At 44.3% G+C, this 26,360-nt stretch overlaps 1 protein-coding gene across 2 annotated transcripts in view; it reads left to right on the top strand.

Annotated features, from left to right (window-relative positions):
• Positions 1–26,360, top strand: part of wapla (WAPL cohesin release factor a) — a 44,558-nt gene that overhangs the window by 8,116 nt on the left and 10,082 nt on the right. For both annotated transcript variants that reach the window (XM_060933286.1, XM_060933288.1), the window contains 14 exons: positions 1,514–2,105; positions 2,202–2,473; positions 11,061–11,167; positions 11,280–11,369; positions 11,513–11,662; positions 12,046–12,182; positions 12,306–12,417; positions 12,499–12,708; positions 14,157–14,268; positions 14,397–14,494; positions 14,982–15,058; positions 15,234–15,394; positions 18,021–18,136; positions 18,278–18,496. In XM_060933286.1, coding sequence (XP_060789269.1) covers positions 1,514–2,105; positions 2,202–2,473; positions 11,061–11,167; positions 11,280–11,369; positions 11,513–11,662; positions 12,046–12,182; positions 12,306–12,417; positions 12,499–12,708; positions 14,157–14,268; positions 14,397–14,494; positions 14,982–15,058; positions 15,234–15,394; positions 18,021–18,136; positions 18,278–18,496 — 2,453 coding nt within the window. The remainder of the gene's footprint in view (positions 1–1,513; positions 2,106–2,201; positions 2,474–11,060; positions 11,168–11,279; positions 11,370–11,512; positions 11,663–12,045; positions 12,183–12,305; positions 12,418–12,498; positions 12,709–14,156; positions 14,269–14,396; positions 14,495–14,981; positions 15,059–15,233; positions 15,395–18,020; positions 18,137–18,277; positions 18,497–26,360) is intronic.

The following is a 26,360-nucleotide window of genomic DNA, read 5'->3' as shown; positions in this document are numbered from 1 at the left end:
ATACACCTGATCTCATTTTCATCCTGATTCTATTGTCAATATTGAACATTCCTGCTTGCTGGGAATTTTTTCCCACTCTGCTGATGTTTCAGTGCTGGTGTCATGATCTTTAATGTGCTTTCAGTCCCCCCCCCCCAAGTATCAACAACAAACTCTCATTTATGGACTGAAAGTTTATCTAAACACTCTTTAAAGGTCCCATGTCATGGTGGTTTGTTGATGCTTTAAACAGGCTCGTGGAGGTTTCCGGATGTTATATCCGCAGCCTTTCTCGAAATGAACCCTCGGCACGTAAATATAGGCTCCTGGGAGAAAGCCCCATTTCAGCGCTTTTCCCAGTGCGTCGTTTTGCTAATGAGAAGCAGGAGGCGGGGAAGGGTAGAGGGTGGGGGCAGGCCATGGGGGGAGGGGGAGGGGCTTGACCAAGCTGCGCGCACACACACATACTCGCTGCTATCAGCGCCTGTAGCCACGCTGCTAAGACAAAACCCCGTTCTCCCTCGGACTCCTTTTGTAAACTCAACTTGACACAGAGAGTGAGAGTGTTCGGAGTGGTAGTTTATGAACGTATAATACCCTAGGCTTGAACACGCACTCCATAACCAAAGAGGATAGAAGCAGCAACTACAGCAACATATCGCTTATCCAACAGAAGACATGCATTGCGGAGCAATAGTCAAACATAAGCTCATAAGTTACAGTCAGTTTCCAGACTAAACTCAGTTTAACAGAGCATGCTGCATGCTCTTTAGTTTTGTAGCGCAGAGGACCTGGCTAACTGCAGGAAGCGGTTAGCTGCACAGCTAATGTAGCCATTGCTAGGCTAACGCACCGATTTTAAAACACGGCAAAACGACTTAACAGTTATACACTTACTTGTTCGGTGTTTGTGGCTGATGCGGCAGGGATGCTTGGTACGGACCCAGGCTTCAGTGACAGTTGATGTGCAAAACCTGCCCTGTACTGTCCCAAGTTGTGGAAACATTCCTCAGGAAAATGCTTCCGACAAACATACACCGTCTTAGGTAGACTCGACGGCGTATTATTGAAGTAAATAAAATTAAGCCACTGCGTCTTCAGGGGCTCTCCCGTCGGCAGTAAAAACAGACTCTTTTCTGTGTTGTCACATCCATGTACAGCGCAATTTCCATGTTTTACTCGCTTAGGTGATGCCATGTTGTGTCCTCTATGGTCTCCTCACTACAACTGGGTGGGGCAATCCATACAGTGGGTGGGAATCCAGAGGGGGGGCGTGGGGATCATCTCCCTTGCTGACGTAGTAAAGGGAAGAGCTTTTCAACGCGCCGTTTTGACGCGCCATTCTCAAATGTTGGGCATAGTTTGGTTTACACATTATGAAATTTCTAGCCGCTGGAGTGACTTAAGAAGGTCAGAGGAACTCATTTTAACGTTAAAAAACCTCAGAAAGTGAAAATATCATGCCATGGGACCTTTAACATGCTGTAATATCCAGAAAATAAAGTTAAATTTATTTTTCTTTAATTTCTCTTAGAAACACCACTTCAGAGCCCCTCCCCCGACGTCGCCGGCTCTAAACCCACATCACTCACGACTAATTTAAAACTCACCCATAAAGACTCGAGAGAATCTGCCGATCATTTAAGCGAAAATTCCCCGTCTGAGCACACAGAGGGCGCGTCGGAACAAACCGGCACCGTGTCGGACAGTTCCAAACCTGCTGAACAGGAAGTGCGAGGGTCTGAGACGGTGGAGGAAACTATCGATTTTGAGCAGCTTCCTCTGATTAAACCGGCGAGAGACCGCGTTTATCGAAGAGCCAGTAAGAAAGGAGAACAGGAGAACTCCCAGAATTCCCAACCGTCAGGAGAAAACAGCAGCAATAAACCCGTCGTCTGCCCCGTCTCCACGAGTATGTCTACAGCTGGGGGGTCGGAGGTGAAAGGTCGCGGGCGTGTGAGAGATTACACACTGCTGCACCCGTCGTGTGTGTCGGTGTGTAACGTCACCATCCAGGACTCCATGGAGCGCAGTGTGGAGGAGTGTGTGAGCACCGCCCCATCCGATCTGGGGGACACCGGAACGTTCCGGAGAAGGACTGACACGCAACCTCCCAAGTACAGCAGGTACACACACACACACACACACGGGTGTATATATACACACACACACACCACGTTCAGGCAGTTTAGTGATATGTATTTTAAATACTTTTTTTTAAGGCATCGTCCCACTAAGTCGAAGCTGGAGTGCAAGCTGGAGTTTTTCGGCTTCGAGGACGGGGTGTGTGAGGACGGAGACACTGAACCTGGCACCAGCTACAAGATTAAATACTTCGGCTTTGATGAGCTGAGTGAAAGCGACAGTGAGGACGATGACGACGACGACGAACCCGGGAAGAAGAAGAAGGAGAAAGATACGGCGGAGATGATGATGGCAGCGTCAGACTGTCCTCAGATCAGTGATGCACCGAGTCTTACACACACTCTCACAGGTACAGTCTGCAGTCAGTCAGAGTCCGGGACCAAGCAGTGTTTTATCTGTGCACGAAGGTTAAGTATCCGGCTCATACATCGCCGAAAGACCCAGAGGAGCACAAACGGGTTTTAATACTGAGGATTCGAGAGAGTATAGTGCGATTGTAGGGAGTGTAGCTTTGAGTACAGCGCAATCCATCATTTCAACCGGAGCCTCTCAGTGCACGGGATATCAGATTTATATCCCTCATCAAAACTTTCCAAACTAAAAGTGTGTGAACTACAAATAATTAGTCATAAACCTGAAAAAAAAAATTAGAGGTTGAACTCTGCCTCGTTAGGCATGATCGTGATGCATAGATCTACACACACAGCCACAGCTGTGACTCGAGTCGGCCATAAAGCTTGAAATTGTGGCGTCAGTTCATGGTGTATCCAGGATATACCATGACTGACTCACACCATATCCTTTTTTTTTTTTTTTTGACATCATGAGATACGTTGCTCAATCAGTGGTGGAGCTATTTTATGTCATGTGAGCTATCCTTGGCCAATCCCTGCATGGGAGTTTTTTGACTATGCAACATCTTTAATGTGGGTATAGTGTAGGTTTTCGGATGTGTTGCAGAAAGCATAGTATTGATTAGAGCAAGTATAGTCTGATTTTTGTAGCAGATGAATAGCTAGTAGGGATGTTGACCGGTGGTTGACCGAATCAACGTTAATCAGTTAATTTAATTTTTTTTTTTGGTTGTCGGTGAAAAAAAAAAAAAAATCAATCGTTTTGAAGCTGCCGATTTTGGAGAGGAGAACCTGGAATTTTGTGTTGTAAACGCTTGGGGCATGCCATGCGGTGTAAGGACGACAGCTGACAAATCAGAAACACCCATTCAGTCATCTCCCGCCCCAGTTAAAGACAGCTGACAAATCAGAAACACCCATTCAGTCATGTCCCGCCCCAGTTGAACACAGCTGCCACCAGTGTTGCTAGATTGGGCGGTTTCCCGCCCATTTGGGCAGTTTTAAGTGGATTTTGGCGGGTTTTGAGCATATTTTGGGCTGGAAAACGTCAGCAATATCTGGCAACATTGCCTGCCACTCGGCGAAAGAAAAAAGTGTAGACACAGGCTTTTTAGTTTACAAATTACTATTCTGTTTTTATTTTTAAATTATTATTAGAAGGCACATGGAGTTTAGTCCTGCCTTGGCCAGTGCATTCTGAAAGTATGTTTCGGTCTGTAGCCAACAATGCATGTTATTGCAGATCATATCTCTCCACACAAACTAAAGGCGCAGATGCCGACTTTTTCACGGCTTTTTCATGGACTGTAACGGCATTTGCTTATGTAGTAATTTTAATACAGAATTTACTCTGATGAAATTATTCAGACACTCCAAATCGGATCTGCACAAGCCGTGAAAAAGGCGCGCCGTTTGCATCCCTGTTTAAACTCGTAGGTTAACCGACTTTAACCGGCTAATGAGGCTCGGTGGTCGGTCAAGATTTTTTTTTAGTTTTCGCCATCCCTAATAGCTAGATGGACTTAATTGATCCTGGATATTAGTACGGAGTAGAGCATGATTTATAGCAAGCATAGAGCATTTTTTGGGAGTAGAGTATATGTTTTGTGGCAAATACAGCAGCATATATATATATGTGTTAGGTCCGTATGGTGAAATACCGTGACCGAGGTCTTGAAAGTACTGAGCGAGGCCCTCTGGGCCGAGGTCATGGTATTTCACCTTACGGACCGACCTTAAGCTGGTAAATAATATATTTATTTTTTTCTTTACCAAATTCTAACAGAAAACGAGAGCACCCGAAAGGGAAAACCGAGCCGAGCCGCCATTTTGAATCCTCATTCACGGCTGTAATGCAAATTGCTTCCTCCTTGGTATACAAGTGCACTTCCATGGCAGGAAAAAAACTACATTTTGCCGCCTATGTCGTCCCCTATTTATACAAAATTGAGTCATTCAGGATTCAGCCATGTTTTTGCTCGGCGTTAGCAAGTTACAGGTTTTAGCTTTCTCCTGAAATGTTTATTTCTTCGCTTTCGCTGTGAACACTGTCATTATCACTATCCATGATGTAAAATTAATGCTATAGAGATCTTGCAGTCACGTGACCGGAAAGTACACAGCTGCCATCTTGTCGGTAAAAAAACACCACTGAATACTGCTGCACTCGTGTACAAAATGGATCAATTTCAACCAACGGACTACACAGCTCATTTTTCTAATGAACAGATAACTAGATATATGTCTAAAATAAACGACCTACAGATTAGTGACCCTTATCGATTACCGGACGTAGTTTTCACGACCGTGTCAGTGGATATTGAACTGCCAGAGGTGGAATACCCAGACATGTATAATTACCTCATTAACTTTCCCTCGCTGTTCAGTGGTGAAGCACTGCGTGCTTATAAATCTCCGGACAGTTATCTTTACAGAAATTCAGGATTTGTCAGTGACTCAGATGTGGCATCTTGTAAACAAGAAAATAACAATCCTCATTGGACGGGTAAGTCACTTAAGTATTACTAGTACTGATATCAGTAGTATCTAGTATAGCACTGACCAGCCGATTATAGAATAAGGTAATTCCAGCTGTAATTCCAAATCGTCCGTCTTGTTTACCATGGATCTGGCGTTGGAGAGGTAGAGGCTTGGCAGTGGAGATTTGAGTGGCTGTTTTCTGAGCTTAGTCAACAGGCCGGCTCTGCCTGCAGCCTCGCTTTTGCTTCCGCTCCTGACGCCGCCTCCTTCGCCTGCCAGACCCGATAACAATCCACGGAGACCCCGCTGGTCTCGCTATCTTGTCCGGAATGTTGTGCATGCGATGGAAATCGCTACAAACTGTCATTTTCTGCTGGAAACCAATGTCCAGTAAGTCCATACGGTTGTAGCGGATATTGACGTCCGGTACAGACGAACAACACGCAAAAATACACACAAAAAACATAAAAACCGTGCACAGGTAGGGAGAGCTTGTAGCCGCAGCCGTTGTAGTAGAATTGTATATAGTAGGGTTTTCCAGAAGAAAAGGTAGAAGCAGAAGTAGAAGGCGGAAATATGGCGTTTGACCGACAAGATGGCGTCTGTCACAATCTGGATCGGCTGTGACGTCACATGCAAGATCTCTATTCTCCTGAGAAATGCTGGCAAAAATGTATAAGCTTTTTGATAATCTTATAAATAAATCTTTTATAAAAAAAGATAAACGTTGACAAAAAATGCTACTATGTTTGTTGTTGTGAACGAGCGAGTCGCCAGAGGTCCGTAACCGGGGTCATATATATATATTTTTAAGTTTGCATAGTGCAATTTATACTGAGTATGATGTGATTGGAGAGTAAAGTAGTGAGATTCATATCAAGTGTAGAGCGACTTGTGGACAGTGTGGTGCAATTGTGGTGAGTAAAGCGCAATTTATACGAAGTATTGTGCATTTTTAGTGAGTATAGTGTGATTTGTAGTGAGTGTAGCACAACCTGTAGCAAAAATGGTGCATTTTTTTTTCTAATTGAGTATAGTTTAATTTTTAGTAAGTGTGGCAGGATTTGTAGCCAGTATAGTGTGTATTTGTCAGGCACATAGTGCATTTAATATATTAGTGTGTTATGACACTAATGAAGCTGCTGATTGGTTGGCTGCTGTCCCGCCCATCATAACATCATCATCAGGTGGCAACTGGAGCTGGAGTCAGTGTTGCCAGATTGGGCGGTTTTGAATTCTACTTTGCGGGAAAAAAATGGCTTGGGCTGGTTGAGAAAAATTGGGCGGGTTTGATGTTAGCTCGGCAGGTTTTTATCAGATGTTTATCACCACCGTTCTGTGTGAGAATGCAGCCAGAGACACTTATATAACCTTAGAAGGACTTTGATGCAGCACATTCTATGTACTATCTGCGTCCACTCGTCTACATCCAATCCAATCCATATTAAACTCTTCTGTGACCCAATCAGAGATCGCGGGCATCACACGACACAGAGTGCAGTTAGTGAATGACGGCTAGTCAAGATGCCAAAGTGGGCAAAATACAAAAAAAAGTACAGAAAGGAGTGGGAATGCACTAGGGCTGGGTATCACCAGATACCTCACGATATAATACTATGGCGATATTTTGCCCACGATAACGATAATATCACGGTACAGCGATTCTGCGATAATCGATATATTGCAAGAAATTTCAACCACATCACGATGTGTCCCTGAAGAAAATCAGAATTTATTGACCACTGTAAAATTACATTTCACATACATAACTACACACTCTTGCCAGACATGTATTTGTCTCTATTCCACTGCTGGCAAAACCAAGAGTTGCTTCACTACAACATACAGAAAATTCCCATTTCTGTGCTAGTATTCTCAACTTTTCTGTAAGCATGGACACGTCAGTGCTGCTTAACAAGCAGAATCAAATTGTTTTATGAAAACTTAAAACTTGCACTGCAGACTGCACATACATTTCAGTGCTAACACTAATATCAATTTGTTCTTTGTAAACTTGAGAACATGTACCGGAGAACATTTAACTTGTGCTTATTTTGCAGGAACAACACACTGTCTGAAACACATTGAAAAGTGCAGTGGGCATCTTAGTCTCCTACCGCGCATGCGCGAAGCCTACTGCGCATGCGCAGAACACATGAATTAGCAAGTTCTCATACAGACCGGTTTATTATTCAAAACAAGGCATTACAAATTATTTGACTCGGCCAAAGACTCGACCAATACGCACAAAACATAAAAATCGGCAAATGCGTGAAATACTCACCGATTTTCTATCAGCCCAGCTGATCGGTAGGACAAAACTACTGTTAAATTTTCCCACCCTCCTGGATTTCGCGCATGCGCAGTAGGCTTGGTAGGACAAATCCAAGAGGTAGGATAACTTTACAGAACACTGGCTCACTGTTTTTTTTTCTCCTTTCCTTTGGAATCCAAAGTGCCTCCAAACATCTGCCTTAAAGTTCGGCGGCGTCTCTAGGTTTACGTTAACAGCCATGCTTGCTTGCTTTTTTTTCCTCACTGCAACCACCGGGGGAAAAAAGAGAAGACGAAGAGTGCCTTGCAGTGAGGGAGCGGCACAGCGACACCTCGCGGAGCGGAGGTGTGGAAGTCGTACTGGATTTACAACCCGTCTGAAACATGATTTATTATTTGAAAAAATATCGATATTCAAATTTTGAGACTCGATATTGAATCAGAAGACAAAGTATCGCGATATATCGCCGTATCGATATTTTTGCACACCCCTAGAATGCACTAAGAATGACGCAATCCATTCTCCATTTTCTCTTCTCATGTTACATTCAGCCATGCATCGTAGCCTAACTTTTTTTTTTTTTTAATTGAAGTATATAAAACAGGTACAATCTAACAAATCCACAAAAATCAGGATAACAGATGAAGAAAATACATGGATGTAGACAAAAATAAATTAAGCAGAATAACTAGGCCTGTAAAATTAATAAAACAAACAGGATAAATAAAGCAGCACGGTGGTGTAGTGGTTAGCGCTGTCGCCTCACAGCAAGAAGGTCCGGGTTCGAGCCCCGTGGCCGGCGAGGGCCTTTCTGTGCGGAGTTTGCATGTTCTCCCCGTAAGGTATTAGGCAGAGACCCGTCCACCCGTAAATTTGACGGGCAATTGCCGATTTCAACGGGCAAGTATACACACAGACGGATACTGAAACGGACGATAATGCCAAAAATTTTCGCACATGAATACTCCCACATGTCATCCGATAAATCCAGTTATGTTCCGCCCACACACGGACTGGCCATCGGGAGTAGCGGGAGTTTTCCCGGTGGGCTGGTGGTTCAGCGTGGGCCGGCGGAGAAAAAAAAAAAAAAAAACAGTTGCGCGCTGGCCTTTAATATGATAAGCAATGTTAACAGTTTCTTTAACAAACTGTTAACATTGCTTATTACAGTTGCGCGCTGGCCTTTAATATGATAAGCAATGTTAACAGTTTCTTTAACAAACTGTTAACATTGCTTATTACAGTTGCGCGCTGGCCTTTAATATGATAAGCAATGTTAACAGTTTGTTAAAGAAACTGTTAACATTGCTTATCATATTAAAGGCCAGCGCGCAACTGTTTTTTTTTTTTTTTTTTTTTTTTTCTCCGCTGGCCCACACTGAACCACCGGCCCACCGGGAAAACTCCCGCTACTCCCGATGGCCAGTCCGTGTGTGGTTCCGCCATCATTTACAAATCGTAAGAAACACAGTTTAATACGAAAAATACTGAAAACTTGAAATGAAAAATCAGAATATTTCATCGTTTCCGCCATTTTGGCCCGCACTGAATCTTGTAACATGCGGACTGAATAAATCGCGAATTCTGATTGGTCGAAAATTGCCAAACACCCTGCGTTGTAGTTTCCTCTTTCTTGGCGGGAGAACCGCATTTTTTTTTGCTGACTCACTCTTCTGGATCAAGATGAATCCCAACAAACGCCCCAAATTGAATGTGACAAAAACTGATTCGTTTTTCCACAAAAAGACAGAAAAGGTATGTGTGATACATTGATTAACAAGGGGGTTTCATTGGGGTATGGTAAAATAGAATACTGTTGTTGTTTTTTTTTTATTAAATACTGTAACTAGATCAAAAGATTATATACAATTCATTGTTGTTTATTTTCTTTTCACTTTTGTTACCAAATCAAACACCATACATACATCTGATACATTCAGGAGTGAAACTGAAAAAAATACAAAGTAAAAATATGCAATATTTCTGATCAAAAATTACACGCCATTTCACCCTGAAAATGTCCTAGAATGCAGGAAATGAAGTCTAAATTTCAAAAATTTTCTGGGGGGGCATGCCCCCAGACCCCCCTAGAGGGACTTCGCGCCTGCGGCGCTCGTCTTCGCACCTGCGGAGCTTATCAGGATTATATAAAATATTATTTTTGACTGGTAAATTTCTTTTTCTGCCTAATACCCTATCTCCCCGTGTCCGCATGGGTTTCCTCCGGGTGCTCCGGTTTCCCCCACAGTCCAAAGACATGCAGGTTAGGTTAACTGGTGACTCTAAATTGACCGTAGGTGTGAATGTGAGTGTGAATGGTTGTCTGTGTCTATGTGTCAGCCCTGTGATGACCTGGCGACTTGTCCAGGGTGTACCCCGCCTTTCGCCCGTAGTCAGCTGGGATAGGCTCCAGCTCGCCTGCGACCCTGTAGAACAGGATAAAGCGGCTACAGATAATGAGATGAGATGAGGAAATAAAAATATAAATAAATAAAAGACAAATAAAAAATAAATAACCTCAGCAATGCTGATGTTAGATATGCATCATAGCCTACATAATATTATGCGTGTGCGCCACCTACTGGTGCATGTAGGATTCAGAACACAGCAGATGACTGCAAAGTTATAATCTGATTCAGGCCAAGTTTACATTAGACCGTATCTGTCTCGTTTTCTTCATGGATGCACTGTCCGTTCACATTAAAACGCTGGGAACCGGGAATCCGCCAGAGCCCACGTATTCAATCCAGTTCATGTCTGGTCCGGTGCTGTGTAAACATTGAGAATACGCGGATACGCTGTGCTGAGCTCTAGCTGACATCGTCATTGGACAACGTCACTGTGACGTCCACCTTCCTGATTCGCTGGCGTTGGGATCTCACACACAGCGGTTCAGTCCCGAATCACTGCTCGTGCGCTTCACTCGCGCGCTCTGTGAGCTACGCAGGGCCGGAGTGCGCACCCTCCAGAGGGCACTTGCTGTTCAGGGCGGAGTGATTTGGAGCGCAGGAGGAAGCGCTGAGCCGCACTGAGGTTTATTTACACATTTCAACCTCCTTCAGGCGCTTAAACTCAGTGAGAACATGAACATCACAGCCAGGTGTGTTTATCTGCTGGAGAAGGTGTTCGCTTGCCATCCTTCCACTTGCAAGTGGTGAGTGACTTGCGCATGCCCGATATGCACTGGGATCATGTGACGTGCTGTCGAATTAGTCATGTGATTAGCGTATCCGTGTATTGGCGTTGCTGTGTGCACGCGAATCGTGTATTGGCGTTGCTGTGTGTACGCGAATCGTTTTAAAAACGTTAATCTGATGATCCGCTGATTCGAAATAATGTAAACAGGGCCTCAACCATACGGAGCCGAGTACTAGACAGCAGATTTTTCACCTCCAGAACTGACGGGCTCATGTTGCCATTTAGAAGTTGTTTGCATTGTTGTTCGATTTACAAATAGTATACTGGTCTTTAGCTGCATATTTTTTCTTTACAAGATAGGCATCAAGTACATTTTACATTTTGGGTGGTTTTTGAACATATTTTGGGCTGGAAACCGTCAGCAGTATCTGGCAACACTGGCTGGAGTTCAGCTTCCCCAATATTGCGTCAGTATGTTTCAGTGTGAACGTCTCACGCTTTAATCTGAAGTGTTTTCAATAAACCTGTAAATCTCCAGTGTGTCTGTGAGGGGAAAAGAGGCCGATGATGAACACTTCACACTGCACTCAGGACAGATCAGGAGAGGAGACTGAGGCACACTGACATGCTGGATTTTTTTGGATTATGGGTTGTGAAAGCAGACAGAATTTAGAGGGTGTGTGTTTCAGATCCTCAGGAGTGGCAGGATGAGTCGAGCTCAGTCGGCTCAGACACACAGAGAGAGCGAGCAGGAAAACACCCCGACAAAATGATCAGCCGCAAGATCTTCAAAAAGGTACGGAAAACCTCTGACCCCGAAGTTTGGTGCCCCCCCACCACCCACCCACCCACCAAATTTGCTTGTCTTTTGTGATATTATTTGATGTGTGTGTGTGTGTGTGTTTCAGACTCCTACTAAAGCGGTGTATAACGCTCGTCACTGGAATCAGCCTGAACCTGAGGAAACTCCTCCCACCTCACACAGTGACAGCGCACCTGTACGTCCTGACCTTTGACCCCTTTGCCATTTCATTCTATTCACTGAGCTTGAACTTTCCAGCAGTTACAGTACTGCCAAAGCATCAGGATGACATTTTTCTAATATATAAGTATTTTGTGTGTGTGTGTTTATTTCCCCTAGAAGCCGAGTCCGTCAAGCGTAAACAAAGACGTGGACGCTCTCAAAGACGACAACGTGTTTAAAGCCCCCCCACCTCCCCCTAAAGTCACAAAATCAGTAACCCCGCCTACTGAGCCCCACCCACACACTACCACTACAGAACAAAAGGAGGTGAGCAGTGCATGACGGGAAACATTTAGAAACAGCTTTTCAGTAGGAATAAACAGAACACTGGATTATACTATAAGAGCACAAACACCAGCCAGTGCAGTGCAGTTATCGCAAGAATTATACGATTTGTAGTGAGTTTAGTGCAGTTGCAGTATGTGTGTGACTATATAAAGAGGATGGCACAGTTTGTAATGAGTATAGATGAACAGTCGTGAGTGTAGTGTCATTTGTAGCATGTATAGTACGACTGCAGCGAATAGAGTGTAATTGCAGAAAGTATACTTTAATGCAACTGCAGTGAGTGTAGTGTGATTATAGCAAGTATAATGAAATAACTAGTACGCTGTGTAATTAAAGAATGTAATTATGGTGTGCGTGTGTAGCTGTACACAGTTGTCCAGCATGTGAAGCACTTTAACGACGTGGTGGAATTCGGAGAGAATCAAGAATTTACTGATGACTTTGAGTACCTGGAGACAGGACTCAAGAGCACACAGCCTCTACACACACGCTGCCTTAGGTACACACACACACACTCGGTGACAAACTGTTTTTTGTTTTGTTTTTTTCCTTTCTGATGTCTAAATGTTTTGTGTGTGTTTGTCTGAGTGTTTACGTTTACACTGTGTATGTTTGTGTGCAGTATAATCAGTTTAGCCACACGCTGTGCCATGCCGAGTTTCCGAATGCACTTGAGAGCACGAGGGAAAGTGGCTCAGGTGTTTAACATGCTGAGCGACGCACCACAACATCCGGTAACTATTTCATAGGTACGATTATCATCATTGGATAATTGTAGCAATAATAATAACAACTGTGTGTGTGTGTGTGGACAGAACCTGGCATTGTGTACGGCAGCTCTGCTCTACATTCTCAGTCGGGACCGGCTCAACATGGACCTGGACCGTGCCTGTCTGGAGCTGATGATCCGTCTGCTGGAGCTGGAACAGGACGAGTCTGAGGATCATCAAAGCAAAGTGAAGGAGAAAATACAGAAACTGTGTGAAACTGTACACAATAAACACCTGGACCTCGACAACATCACTGTGAGTCTAACTAATAGAGAGTCACTGCACAGCACTGATTCGTTTGGAGAGTAGCGAGTCACTGCACAGCACTGATTCGTTTGGAGAGTAGTGAGTCACTGCACAGCACTGATTCTTTTGGAGAATAGTGAGTCACTGCACAGCACTGATTTGTTTGGAGAATAGTGAGTCACTGCCACAACACTGATTCGTTTGGAGAATAGAGTCACTGCACAGCACTGATTTGTTTGGAGAATAGTGAGTCACTGCACAGCACTGATTCATTTGGAGAATAGCGATTCACTGCCACAACACTGATTCGTTTGGAGAATAGCGAGTCACTGCACAGCACTGATTAATTTGGAGAATAGTGAGTCACTGCACAGCACTGATTCGTTTGGAGAATAGCGAGTCACTGCACAGCACTGATTCGTTTGGAGAATAGCGAGTCACTGCACAGCACTGGTTCGTTTGGAGAATAGCAAGTCACTGCACAGCACTGATTCATTTGGAGAATAGCGAGTCACTGCCACAACACTGATTCGTTTGGAGAATAGTGAGTCACTGCACAGCACTGATTAATTTTGGAGAATAGTGAGTCACTGCACAGCACTGATTCGTTTGGAGAATAGCGAGTCACTGCACAGCACTGGTTCGTTTGGAGAATAGCGAGTCACTGCACAGCACTGGTTCGTTTGGAGAATAGCGAGTCACTGCACAGCACTGGTTCGTTTGGAGAGTAGCGAGTCACTGCACAGCACTGATTCTTTTGGAGAATAGTGAGTCACTGCACAGCACTGATTTGTTTGGAGAATAGTGAGTCACTGCCACAACACTGATTCGTTTGGAGAATAGAGTCACTGCACAGCACTGATTTGTTTGGAGAATAGTGAGTCACTGCACAGCACTGATTCATTTGGAGAATAGCGATTCACTGCCACAACACTGATTCGTTTGGAGAATAGTGAGTCACTGCACAGCACTGATTAATTTGGAGAATAGTGAGTCACTGCACAGCACTGATTCGTTTGGAGAATAGCGAGTCACTGCACAGCACTGATTCGTTTGGAGAATAGCGAGTCACTGCACAGCACTGGTTCGTTTGGAGAATAGCAAGTCACTGCACAGCACTGATTCATTTGGAGAATAGCGAGTCACTGCCACAACACTGATTCGTTTGGAGAATAGTGAGTCACTGCACAGCACTGATTAATTTTGGAGAATAGTGAGTCACTGCACAGCACTGATTCGTTTGGAGAATAGCGAGTCACTGCACAGCACTGGTTCGTTTGGAGAATAGAGTCACTGCACAGCACTGATTCATTTGGAGAATACAAAGTGGAGTCCCAGAGTAAAGGTACAGAATTGATTTGTTAGAGTGTTTGTTAGAGTCCTGGCACTGATTCTTTATTGATTTATTCAGAGAATAAAGAGTCGTGATCATGATTTTTTAAAAAAAACATTTTCAGACGGGTCATCTGGCGATGGAGACTCTTCTCTCACTGACGTCGAAGAGAGCAGGAGACTGGTTTAAAGAAGAGCTCCGGTTACTGGGAGGACTGGACCACATCATAGATAAAGGTGTGTGTGTATGTTTGTGTATATATATATCATTATTTATTTTGTTGTAGCCTTACAACTCTATTGTTAGATCACAACTAACATTTATATGGTACTCTATATTATTTCCCTGCATGTGTCTGTCTCAGTCAAAGAGTGTGTGGAAAACCTAGATACAGATGATGATGATGAGAACCTGGTGGCTTCGTTATGGGGGGCAGAGCGCTGTTTACGAGTTCTCGAGAGTGTGAGTACATTAATTTTATTTTACTGTGTCTGAAAACTATTTTTTTCCCCTATTCTGATTCCTTGGTGTCACGACTCTGATTCGTTGGACTCCTGGCTCTGATTTCTTGGGGGTCTTGTTACAGCACTGATTTATAACACCGAGAAAGAGAAATCCTCCAAGAGCTTTCAACAACCTGTTGAAAAATATTATGTGTTTCGATACCATACCATCATGTGTTTCGATTCAGTGGGCAGCAGCTTTTGGCTGTTGTGGGAATAAATCATTCCTCTTGGGACATGACCATCCTAACACCCTGTTTTCATAAGGAAATGTGTTACCATGTGGAATCATACTGGTTGGTGTGAAACAAAAAGATAAACTTGATTTTAATTATACATATCTACAAAGTAATGGGTAACTGTTAGGACGCTCAGTGGCCAACGTGTGTGTGTGTGTGTGTGTGTGTGTGTGTGTGTGTGTGTGTGTGTGTATTCATATTCACCAGGTAACGGTTCATAATCCAGAGAATCAGTCCTACCTGATCGCCTACAAAGACTCTCAACTTATCATCTCTTCAGCCAGGTGTGTGTGTGTGTGAGAGAGAGAGAGAGAGAGAGAGAGAGAGAGAGAGAGAGAGACTGTTATTGTGTAGCAGTTTGAACTTTGTAGTTTGTGTTTACAATTCGTAACATATGTCTTTATAATGTAATACTGTGTGTGTGTGTGTGTGTGTGTGTGTGTGTGTGTGTGTGTGTAGGGCCCTGAGGCATTGCGAGTCCATGATTCAGCTCTACTGCCGTAATGTCATCAACTCCGGTGCTGACTCCACTCAGAGTAACCATAGCAATGTGGGAAAAGCAGTCGAGGACTGTATGAGGGCAGTGCTGGGCGTGATGCTGAACCTCACACATGATAATGGTAACTAACGCACACACCATACACAGACACTGTTTTACACTCTGTCTCTTCCTGTCTTATTTGTATGAAACTCATTAAACTAAGAGTCCAAGCACTGATTCATTTCAGTAAGAATCACAACACTAAGTCATTTGTATAAACAAGCCACTGTACTGATTCATTACAATAAGAATCATGACACAGAGTCATTAGTATCAAGGAGTCATGGAACTGATTCATTACAATAGGAGTCATGGCACTGAGCCATTAGTATAGACGGAGGAGTCGTGGCACTGAGCCATTAGTATAGACGGAGGAGTCGTGGCACTGAGCCATTAGTATAGACGGAGGAGTCGTGGCGCTGAGCCATTAGTATAGAAGGAGGAGTCGTGGCTCTGAGCCATTAGTATAGACGGAGGAGTCGTGGCTCTGAGCCATTAGTATAGATGGAGGAGTCGTGGCTCTGAGCCATTAGTATAGACGGAGGAGTCATGGCACTGAGCCATTAGTATAGAAGGAGGAGTCATGGCGCTGAGCCATTAGTATAGAAGGAGGAGTCGTGGCTCTGAGCCATTAGTATAGACGGAGGAGTCGTGGCGCTGAGCCATTAGTATAGACGGAGGAGTCGTGGCTCTGAGCCATTAGTATAGACGGAGGAGTCGTGGCGCTGAGCCATTAGTATAGATGGAGGAGTCGTGGCTCTGAGCCATTAGTATAGATGGAGGAGTCGTGGCACTGAGCCATTAGTATAGACGGAGGAGTCGTGGCACTGAGCCATTAGTATAGAAGGAGGAGTCGTGGCTCTGAGCCATTAGTATAGACGGAGGAGTCGTGGTGCTGAGCCATTAGTATAGACGGAGGAGTCGTGGCTCTGAGCCATTAGTATAGACGGAGGAGTCGTGGTGCTGAGCCATTAGTATAGATGGAGGAGTCGTGGCTCTGAGCCATTAGTATAGATGGAGGAGTCGTGGCACTGAGCCATTAGTATAGAAGGAGGAGTCGTGGTGCTGAGCCATTAGTATAGACGGAGGAGTCGTGGTGCTGAGCCATTAGTATAGATGGAGGAGTCGTGGCTCTGAGCCATTAGTATAGATGGAGGAGTCGTGGCACTGAGCCATTAGTATAGAAGGAGGAGTCATGGCGCTGAGCCATTAGTATAGAAGGAGGAGTCGTGGCTCTGAGCCATTAGTATAGACGGAGGAGTCGTGGTGCTGAGCCATTAGTATAGACGGAGGAGTCGTGGCTCTGAGCCATTAGTATAGACGGAGGAGTCGTGGCGCTGAGCCATTAGTATAGACGGAGTCGTGGCGCTGAGCCATTAGTATAGACGGAGGAGTCGTGGCGCTGAGCAATTAGTATAGACGGAGGAGTCGTGGCTCTGAGCCATTAGTATAGACGGAGGAGTCGTGGCGCTGAGCCATTAGTATAGACGGAGGAGTCGTGGCGCTGAGCCATTAGTATAGACGGAGGAGTCGTGGCGCTGAGCCATTAGTATAGACGGAGGAGTCGTGGCGCTGAGCCATTAGTATAGAAGGAGGAGTCGTGGCGCTGAGCCATTAGTATAGACGGAGGAGTCGTGGCTCTGAGCCATTAGTATAGACGGAGGAGTCGTGGCGCTGAGCCATTAGTATAGACGGAGGAGTCGTGGCGCTGAGCCATTAGTATAGACGGAGGAGTCGTGGCGCTGAGCCATTAGTATAGAAGGAGGAGTCGTGGCGCTGAGCCATTAGTATAGACGGAGGAGTCGTGGCGCTGAGCCATTAGTATAGAAGGAGGAGTCGTGGCGCTGAGCCATTAGTATAGAAGGAGGAGTCGTGGCGCTGAGCCATTAGTATAGAAGGAGGAGTCGTGGCTCTGAGCCATTAGTATAGACGGAGGAGTCGTGGCTCTGAGCCATTAGTATAGACGGAGGAGTCGTGGCGCTGAGCCATTAGTATAGACGGAGGAGTCGTGGCGCTGAGCCATTAGTATAGACGGAGGAGTCGTGGCGCTGAGCCATTAGTATAGACGGAGGAGTCGTGGCGCTGAGCCATTAGTATAGAAGGAGGAGTCGTGGCGCTGAGCCATTAGTATAGACGGAGGAGTCGTGGCTCTGAGCCATTAGTATAGACGGAGGAGTCGTGGCGCTGAGCCATTAGTATAGACGGAGGAGTCGTGGCGCTGAGCCATTAGTATAGACGGAGGAGTCGTGGCGCTGAGCCATTAGTATAGAAGGAGGAGTCGTGGCGCTGAGCCATTAGTATAGACGGAGGAGTCGTGGCTCTGAGCCATTAGTATAGACGGAGGAGTCGTGGCGCTGAGCCATTAGTATAGACGGAGGAGTCATGGTGCTGAGCCATTAGTATAGAAGGAGGAGTCGTGGCTCTGAGCCATTAGTATAGAAGGAGGAGTCGTGGCGCTGAGCCATTAGTATAGATGGAGGAGTCGTGGCGCTGAGCCATTAGTATAGACGGAGGAGTCGTGGCGCTGAGCCATTAGTATAGACGGAGGAGTCGTGGCGCTGAGCCATTTATCATAAACCCATCCCTGTTACCGTATTAGTGTGTCTCACCATTACAGTACTGAAGAGTCTGAAGAATGCCTTTTGAAGTACAACATGAACAAAAATTGTTGTGTTCTCTCTCTCTCTCTCCCCCCCCCCCGACAGAATGGGGCAGCACTAAGACGGGTGAGCAGGATGAGCTGATCGTGACTGTGTTGAACTGTGTGCTTAAAGTGCCTCAGTTCCTCCCGCAGGAGCAGAGATTTGACATCCGTGTGCTCGTACGTCTTTATAACACCAGCATTAAATCACTGTTTTTCAGCACAGTACAGTAATAAAAACACTGGTGCACGTGTCTAGTTAAACGAGGCTTCTCAGAGTGATTTGTGCATGTGTGTGTGTGCGCGTGCCTGCGCGCGCAGGGTCTGGGTCTGCTGATAAACCTGGTAGAATACAGCTCCAGAAACCGACACTGTCTCATGGAACTGGAAGTGGATTCGAGCTGTCTGCCAGAGACAGAGAAAGACAGGAGGATGGAGGGAGAGAACGAAGAGCAGAAGGTGGACAAAGGGGTGGAGGATGAGAACGAGAAGAGACTGGACACTAAAGAAACCTCAAGTGCTCTCAGTGCACTGGTGCAGGTATGTGAACAGTGAGCAGTTTAGACAGTTTTGTGTGCCTGCTCTACTATGACCGTCCACCAGGGGGCAGCAGCTCGTAGGAGTCATACCATTTAAGTCAACTTTATTGTCAAGTATGCTATACATGCTCGACATACAGCACAGATGAAATATCAGTCGTCTCTGACCCACAGTGCAAACAGGCAATGCAATAAATAAAAATAGAATAATTGGAAAAAAAAATATAAACAGTATAAACACTCTAGATAGGAACTAGACAGACTAAACACTCAAACAGACAATATAAACAGAATAAATAAACAGTATAAACACTAGATAAGAACAAGACAGACTAAACACTCAAACAGACAATATGAACAGTATAAAACACACTAGATATGAACTAGACTAAACACTCAAACAATATAAACAGAATAAATAAACAGTATAAACACTAGATAACAACAAGAAAGACTAAACACTCAGACAATATAAACAGTATAAACACTCTAGATATTAACTAGACTAAACACTCATACAGGCAGCACGATGGTGTAGTAGTTAGTGCTGTCGCCTCACAGCAAGAAGGTCCGGGTTCGAGCCCCGTGGCCGGCGAGGGCCTTTCTGTGCGGAGTTTGCATGTTCTCCCCGTGTCCACGTGGGTTTCCTCCGGGTGCTCCGGTTTCCCCCACAGTCCAAAGACATGCAGGTTAGGTTAACTGGTGACTCTAAATTGAGCGTAGGTGTGAATGTGAGTGTGAATGGTTGTCTGTGTCTATGTGTCAGCCCTGTGATGACCTGGCAACTTGTCCAGGGTGTACCCCGCCTCTCGCCCGTAGTCAGCTGGGATAGGATCCAGCTCGCCTGCGACCCTGTAGAACAGGATAAAGCGGCTACAGATAATGAGATGAGATGAAACACTCCTATACACACACACACACACAAATTGGTACAAATAACCAAACAGACAAGGGCACTTGAGGTATAGCAGGTAAACATGAAATAAGCAGAATAAACAAACTAGCAGCTGTTAAGGTGAGGTAGTGTGGAATAGTGCAAATGAGCGAGGTAAAGTGAGATGTGCGGTCCCTGAGTTCAGTGTGTTAATGAACAATGAGATGTGTGTATATATATATATATTATATGTGTGTGTGTGTTGGGGGGGGGGGGGGGGGGGGAACTGTGAGGATGACGTCAGATGCTGAAGGGGGGGCAGGGGGGGGTGTGAGCAGAATCTGTGGCAGAGGGGGGAGGAGGGGCAGAACAGGGAGGTAGTTGAGCCTCCTGACCGCCTGGGGAAAGAAACTGTTCTTGAGCCTGCTGGTTTTGGCCCGGAGACTCTGCAGTAGAGCTGTGCAATATATCGTATTTTTATCACGATATCGATATTGGTGTCAAACGATATCAGAATTCATAATATCGATATGAAACGATTTTTTGTCATTTGTCGAAAGGGACGTGCACAATATTTCTACAATGGCAATAAAACAACAATAACATTGACGTGACAGTAAGGTAAAACGAACCCTTCTGTCCCCTAAGGCACACCGTAGCCTTGCATACGTCATCCATTCTACTCCCGCGATATCTCCGCAACAGTAAAAAATCAGTTCTTCTGTTTTCATACGTGTCGGGTGATTTGATATATTGATTTCTTAATATGTTGTTTGATTTGCTTGCTGATAGTTATAATAATACAATTAACATATATTTACGTCATATTTTTGGATGTGGGACTGGGTAATGTAAAAATGGCATCTACGGAAGAAAACAAGCACAACAATATTAGCACATATCCAGCTTGCTAGCTGTGTTAGATGTGTTAAACCATGTGGATTTAAGTGGAATAATTGCGAGTCGTCCTGTGGTCAAGGCAGCGTTTTAAGGTAAGGCAATTTGGTTATTAATGTTGCCCGCCGCGGCATGTTTACTTGGGTTCATTTGATTTTGACTTGTGCATCTGCAGCTAGCATCATGCTTTGAAGTAGGTTCTGCTAAGGACGGGTTTATTGCGCGATGTAGACGGACTCAGATGTAATTACATTGTTTTTAAAATTCCGTGCGCTTAAAACGGTGTCCCCCTGCTAATCATGTAGCCCTAATCATGTGTTGCTTTTACTTTTCCTAATGGCAAGTGAAATATCTCTGCAAATGGTATTTCAATGCTGACATGCCAAAAAGATAGCGGAGTCCACATTTGGAAGATGAAGGAAGAGAAGCCTATTTTCATGTATGTTAATTCTTAAGGACTTGTCTCTATATTGTGCGTGTTTAATGTTGGTGTCTTAACAACACACAAGCTTACGTTGTAGTGTGTGTGTGTGTGTGTGAGAGAGAGATTTTATCCTTGGCTGGCTACGAGCCAGTGTGGACGTTACGCAGTAATCACTGGTAATCCCAGCGCTGGCTCCATCCTCTGTGATCGGAAATGTTGAGTGAGGAGAACGTGAGCCTTGTGCAGGCGATAGGACCTATGCAAAGTACGCGCTTGCACAGTAAATAGTTTAAGTAAAAGGCGTTTCAGGGTACAACGGGAAGGGTTGACAGGTAGCCTATGAGGCCTGTACTATAAAAATGTGGCCCGGTGCCTCAGGTGTTGATGATCAGGGCTTTAAAAAAAGGTGTATAAATATCGTTTTAAAAATCGCGATATCGATATTTACTGAAAAAATCGTGATATTGATTTTTTCCAATATCGAGCAGCCCTACTCTGCAGTCTCCTCCCCGACAGCAGCAGACTGAAGAGGCTGTGAGATGGGTGGGTGGGGTCACCTGCAATCCTGATGGCTTTGCAGGTGAGGTATCCATAAGAGAAGGGAGAGACACACCAATGATCTTCTCAGCTGCTCTCACGATGCGCTGCAGAGTCTTGCAGCAGGACACGGTGCAGGCGCCGTACCACACAGTGATGCAGCTGGTCAGGATGTTCTCAATGGTGCCTCTGTAGAATGTGTGCATGATGGGGGCCGGGACTCTTGCTCTCCTCAGTTTGCGGAGGAAGTACAGACGCTGTTGGGCTTTTCTGGCCAGTGATGCGGTGTTGTTGTTCCAGGACAGGTCTTCAGAGATGTGCACACCCAGAAACTTGGTGCTGCTCACCCTCTCCACTGCAGCACCGTCGATAGATAGTGGAGCATGCTGGGTGTGCGCTCTCCTGAAGTCCACAACAATCTCCTTCGTCTTCTCCACGTTCAGACAGAGATTGTTGTCCTTGCACCACAAGGCCAAGCGGCTCACCTCAATGTACCTATTTACACTGAGTAGATTTCTGAGATTCTGGTTAAAAAAAAAAGCAGCAGTCAGAATGTGTATAATTATATAAACATCCTCATGTTAACTTTGGATTAATTTGTATTTAAATATTAGTATTTATTTGATTTAACAATATTTATTAGCATACACATCGCAGCACTGATTCAGTCTGATGAAAATCAGGGCTATAACTCATTGGTGGAAAAGATTCACATGACTGATTCATTAGGATAATCACAACAGTGAGTCATTAGTATAATAATTCTAGCACTGATTCCCAAGGGGAAGAATGAGTGAGTGTTAGATTTACAGCACTGAGTCATTAAGATAAGAATCATGAGACATTAGTCATTAGTATAAGAGTCACAGCACTGATTCATTAGGATAAGAATCGTAACACTGAGGCTTTAACATGAATGAGTCACTGTATTGATTCATTAGGATAAGAATCATAACTTTAATCCATTAGTGTACTGTAAATGAGTCACTGTACTGATTCATTAGGATAAGAATTATAACTCTGAGGCATTAATCGAAACAAGTCAGTGTACCAGTTTGTTAGGATAAGAATCATAACACTGATCCATTAACATAAATGAGTTATTGTACTGATTCATTAGGACAAGAATTATAACACTGAATCATTAATGTAAACAAGTCACTGTACTGATTCATTAGGATCAGAAACATAACATTGAGACATTAATGTAAATGAGTCACTGTACTGATTCATTCAGAAAGGAATCATAATTCTGATCCATTAACGTAAACAAGTGGCTGTACTGATTCATTAGGATAAAAATCATAACGCTGAGGCAGTAATGTAAACGAGTCACTGTACTGATTCATTAGGATAGGAATCATAACTTTGATCCATTAACATAAACGAGTCACTGTATTGATTCATTAGGATAAGAATCATAACTTTGATCCATTAACATGAACGAGTCACTGTACTGATTCATTAGGATAAGAATCATAACTTTTATCCATTAACATAAACGAGTCACTGTACTGATTCATTAGGATAAGAATGATAACTTTAATCTGTTAACATAAATGAGTCACTGTACTGATTCATTAGGATAAGAATGATAACTTTGATCCATTAACATAAACGAGTCACTGTACGAATTCATTAATATAAGAATCATAACGCTGAGGCAAAAATGTAAACGAGTCACGGTAATGATTCATTAGGATAAGAATCATAACTTTGATCCATTCACATAAGTCACTGTACGAATTCATTAATATAAGAATCATAACACTGAGGCATTAATGTAAACGAGTCACTGTATTGATTTGTTCAGATAAGAATTATAACTGATCCATTAACATAAATGAGTCGCTGCACTGATTCATTAGGATGAGAATCATAACACTGACTCATTAATGTAAATGAGTCACTGTATTGATTCATTAGGATAAGAATCATAACTGAGGCATTAACGTAAACAAATCACTATACTGATTCATGAGGGTAAGAATCATAACTCTGAGGCATTAATCTAAATGAGTCACTGTACCAATTTGTTCAGAGAAGAATCATCTCTGATCCATGAACAGAAATCAGTTGCTGTACTGATTCATTAGCATAAGAATCATAACACTGGCTCATTAACGTAAACAAGTCATTGTATTGATTTATTAGGATAAGAATCATAACTCTGAGGCGTTAAGTCAGTGTCTCCTCCTTTTGATAAAATCCGTCACCTATCGTAATCTTGGGTCTGTCATTTTCAATCTGTTTGCTGTTTCTCTTCAGTCCCTCATTCCTAATGGACCGACATAAACTCTCCTCCCCTGATGGTATGGTTTCCCTTTATAACGACACCATCTCTGCATTACTCAGTGATCGAGCCCTTTTAAAGAATACACTTGTTCCATCTGCCTGCTCTTGTCCTTGGTTTACTCTGGAGCTGAGAGTAATGAAGGCCACTAGCTGGCATCTTGAGCGCCTTTATAAGAAAACTGGCCTCACTGTCCACTCGCTACTCTACACTGAACATATCCACAAGTATAGACGCCCTGAATGCTGCTCACTCCAACTACTCCTCCTCCATTATACCTAGTGCCATATTTAGGCCAAGGACACTCTTCAAACCTGTTAACAAACTCCTCCACCCTCCTGTACCCGCATGCCCTAATCCAGCTAAGCAACATCAGGCACTTTTACATTACCTTAAGAGCAAATCCATCGCTGTTTTCCTTCTGCTTCGCGTTCATTCTCGCCCAATGATCTTCCTACTCCACCTACAAAACTCATCATTAAGTCTCATCCTTCCTCCTGTCTGCTTGACCCCACCCCCACCCCGACATATATTAATACTCCTATTCTCATAGTGATAAATACATGTCTGTCTTCTGGTTCTGTTCCTGCTGCCCTCAAAACTGTCCTTAAGAAACCGGAGTTGTATCCAACATCTCTTTCCAGTTATAAATCCGTCTCAAATCTTCCCTTTCTAACTAAAGTGATGGAAAGAGTAGTAGCTATTCAACTCCGAAGGTTGATATCGCCAGGGGCGGATTAGAGTTTAAGCTCTCTAACTCCTATAAAATCCCTAAATGCTTGTGCAAAATACAGCCTCTGTCAACCAAATGTCCAACTCCTGGCCTTCCCGTGGCGAAACCGTTTAAAACCGACAGGAGAAGGGGCGAAGGCGGGTCACTGGCGCCTCAAAACCAGTTGCTTGCTTGCTTTTTACATCTGGCATCACCTGTTGGCTGTACACGTCTTTCCCCTGGTGATACTCTTATCCTTGGAACCCTGGCCTTCCAGGTTGGGGGTTTTGCATAGGGGCAGCTTCCCTACCTTGTAAAAATCCTATATTGCTACAAAAACTCACAGATATCTTTTGCGAAGTTCACGCGATGTGACCACGTGAGAGAATGCTTGTCCTTCTCGCATGACTGCTACCGGCCAAACTCGATCGGAAGCCCCTAGCACGATGTCTCAAGATTCGCATCGCCCTAAGGATGCAGAGGAGAAGTCTAACTCTTACACCTACAAAAAGATCGTAACTTCTTCAAGACGCTCTCCTACTCGTAGTAGTCATTGTAAAAGATCATCTATACATGTCACTGCATCAGACATTACGGAGAATAAAGAACATCCAGGAATACGCCTCGCAAGACGGCCATTATCCATTGCGACCTGGAACGTTACCTCCCTTGTCAGTAATTCCAGCAAGTTATATCAGCTGGAACAAACCTTCACCGACTACCATATTGACATTCTCGGCATCACAGAAACCCACATGCCAGGGTCTGGTGAAACCATTCTTGACAATGGGTCCCTTCTTATTTACTCTGGGACAAATAAGAAGAAGGAGCATGGTGTAGGAATCCTAATCGCAAAACATCTAAGGACCTCCCTGATATCATTCACACCCTTTTCGGCCAGAATCATGTTTGCAAGGTTTTTCAGCCGTCAGGTGAATATCACAGTCATCGTAGCGTATGCTCCTACAGAAGTCGCGGACGAGAAAGAGAAAGACCTGTTTTATAGAAATCTTGAAAAGGCTCACAGGTATATTTCCCAGAATGATATTCGTATCCTTCTAAGGGATTTTAACACCCGAGTTGGATCTGATGTTGACACGTGGCCCAATGTTATCGGACGCCACTCGTATCACACCCAGGCGAATGACAACGGTATCTGTCTCCTGGACTTCTCGGCGTTACAGGAATACGTGATAGGAGGAAGTCTATTCGAACACAAGGATATCCACAAAGCTTCCTGGACCTCCCCTAAAGGCGACACTGTTACTCAGATCGACCATATCTGTGTCAATAAACGCTGGCGGCGATCTTTGATGGATGTCCGGAGCTATCGTGGAGCCGACATATGTACAACTCGCCACCTCGTCAAGTGCAGACTACGCCTGAAACTCTCAGCCCAAAAACGAAGCAGAAAACTCTACTTACCCAACTTAGAACTTCTAAGGAATGGTGAAAAAAGAGAAGCATATCAACAGGCGCTACACTGTCACTCAGTGGATGTCTCCTCGAGTTCCTTTCTGGATGATGACTGGGAGCACACTAAAGATGCCTTCCATTCTGCCTCAAAAGAAACTTTAGAGAAAAAACTGAAGAAGGCGTGTGACAAGCGATTGTCTACAGAAACTATCAGTCTCCTTGAAAAGCGTAATCAGATCAAGAGACTCAAGCCTTCCAAAGCAAGCCATGCCTTTTACTCGCAGGTTAACAAAAAGGTCAAGAAGAGTGTGCGAAAAGTGGGCATCCCGAATTGCGGATAAACTCCAGCACGCCTCTAGCGGTGGAAATCAAAGGGAAGTTTGGCATAACATTTAAGGTTCTGTCTGGTAAAAAGCAGAAGAATACCACTGCAGTTAGAGATAAGAACGGTGACTTCATCGTCGACCAGGGTAAGAAATTAGGCAGATGAAGGGAATACTTTGAAAATTTGCTAAACCCCACACTGGAGAATTCTGTTGACATACCGCCCATGAACCCGGTGGAAGAAGGGGCCTTTATTGATCTCCCTATGCACCCTCCTTCAGCCGAAGAAATCCGAAGCGCGCTCTTGAAGCTTAAAAACAACAAAGCTGGCGGAGTTGATCAAATCAGCAACGAGGAGCTTCGCTTTGGCGGTGAAGCGACAGTGGAG

This window comes from Neoarius graeffei, chromosome 11 (genome assembly GCF_027579695.1).
Source record: "Neoarius graeffei isolate fNeoGra1 chromosome 11, fNeoGra1.pri, whole genome shotgun sequence".
NCBI classification, from domain to species: domain Eukaryota; kingdom Metazoa; phylum Chordata; class Actinopteri; order Siluriformes; family Ariidae; genus Neoarius; species Neoarius graeffei.
The sequence above is the reverse complement of the archived record's forward strand: the minus strand, read 5'-3'. Positions and strand labels throughout refer to the sequence as shown.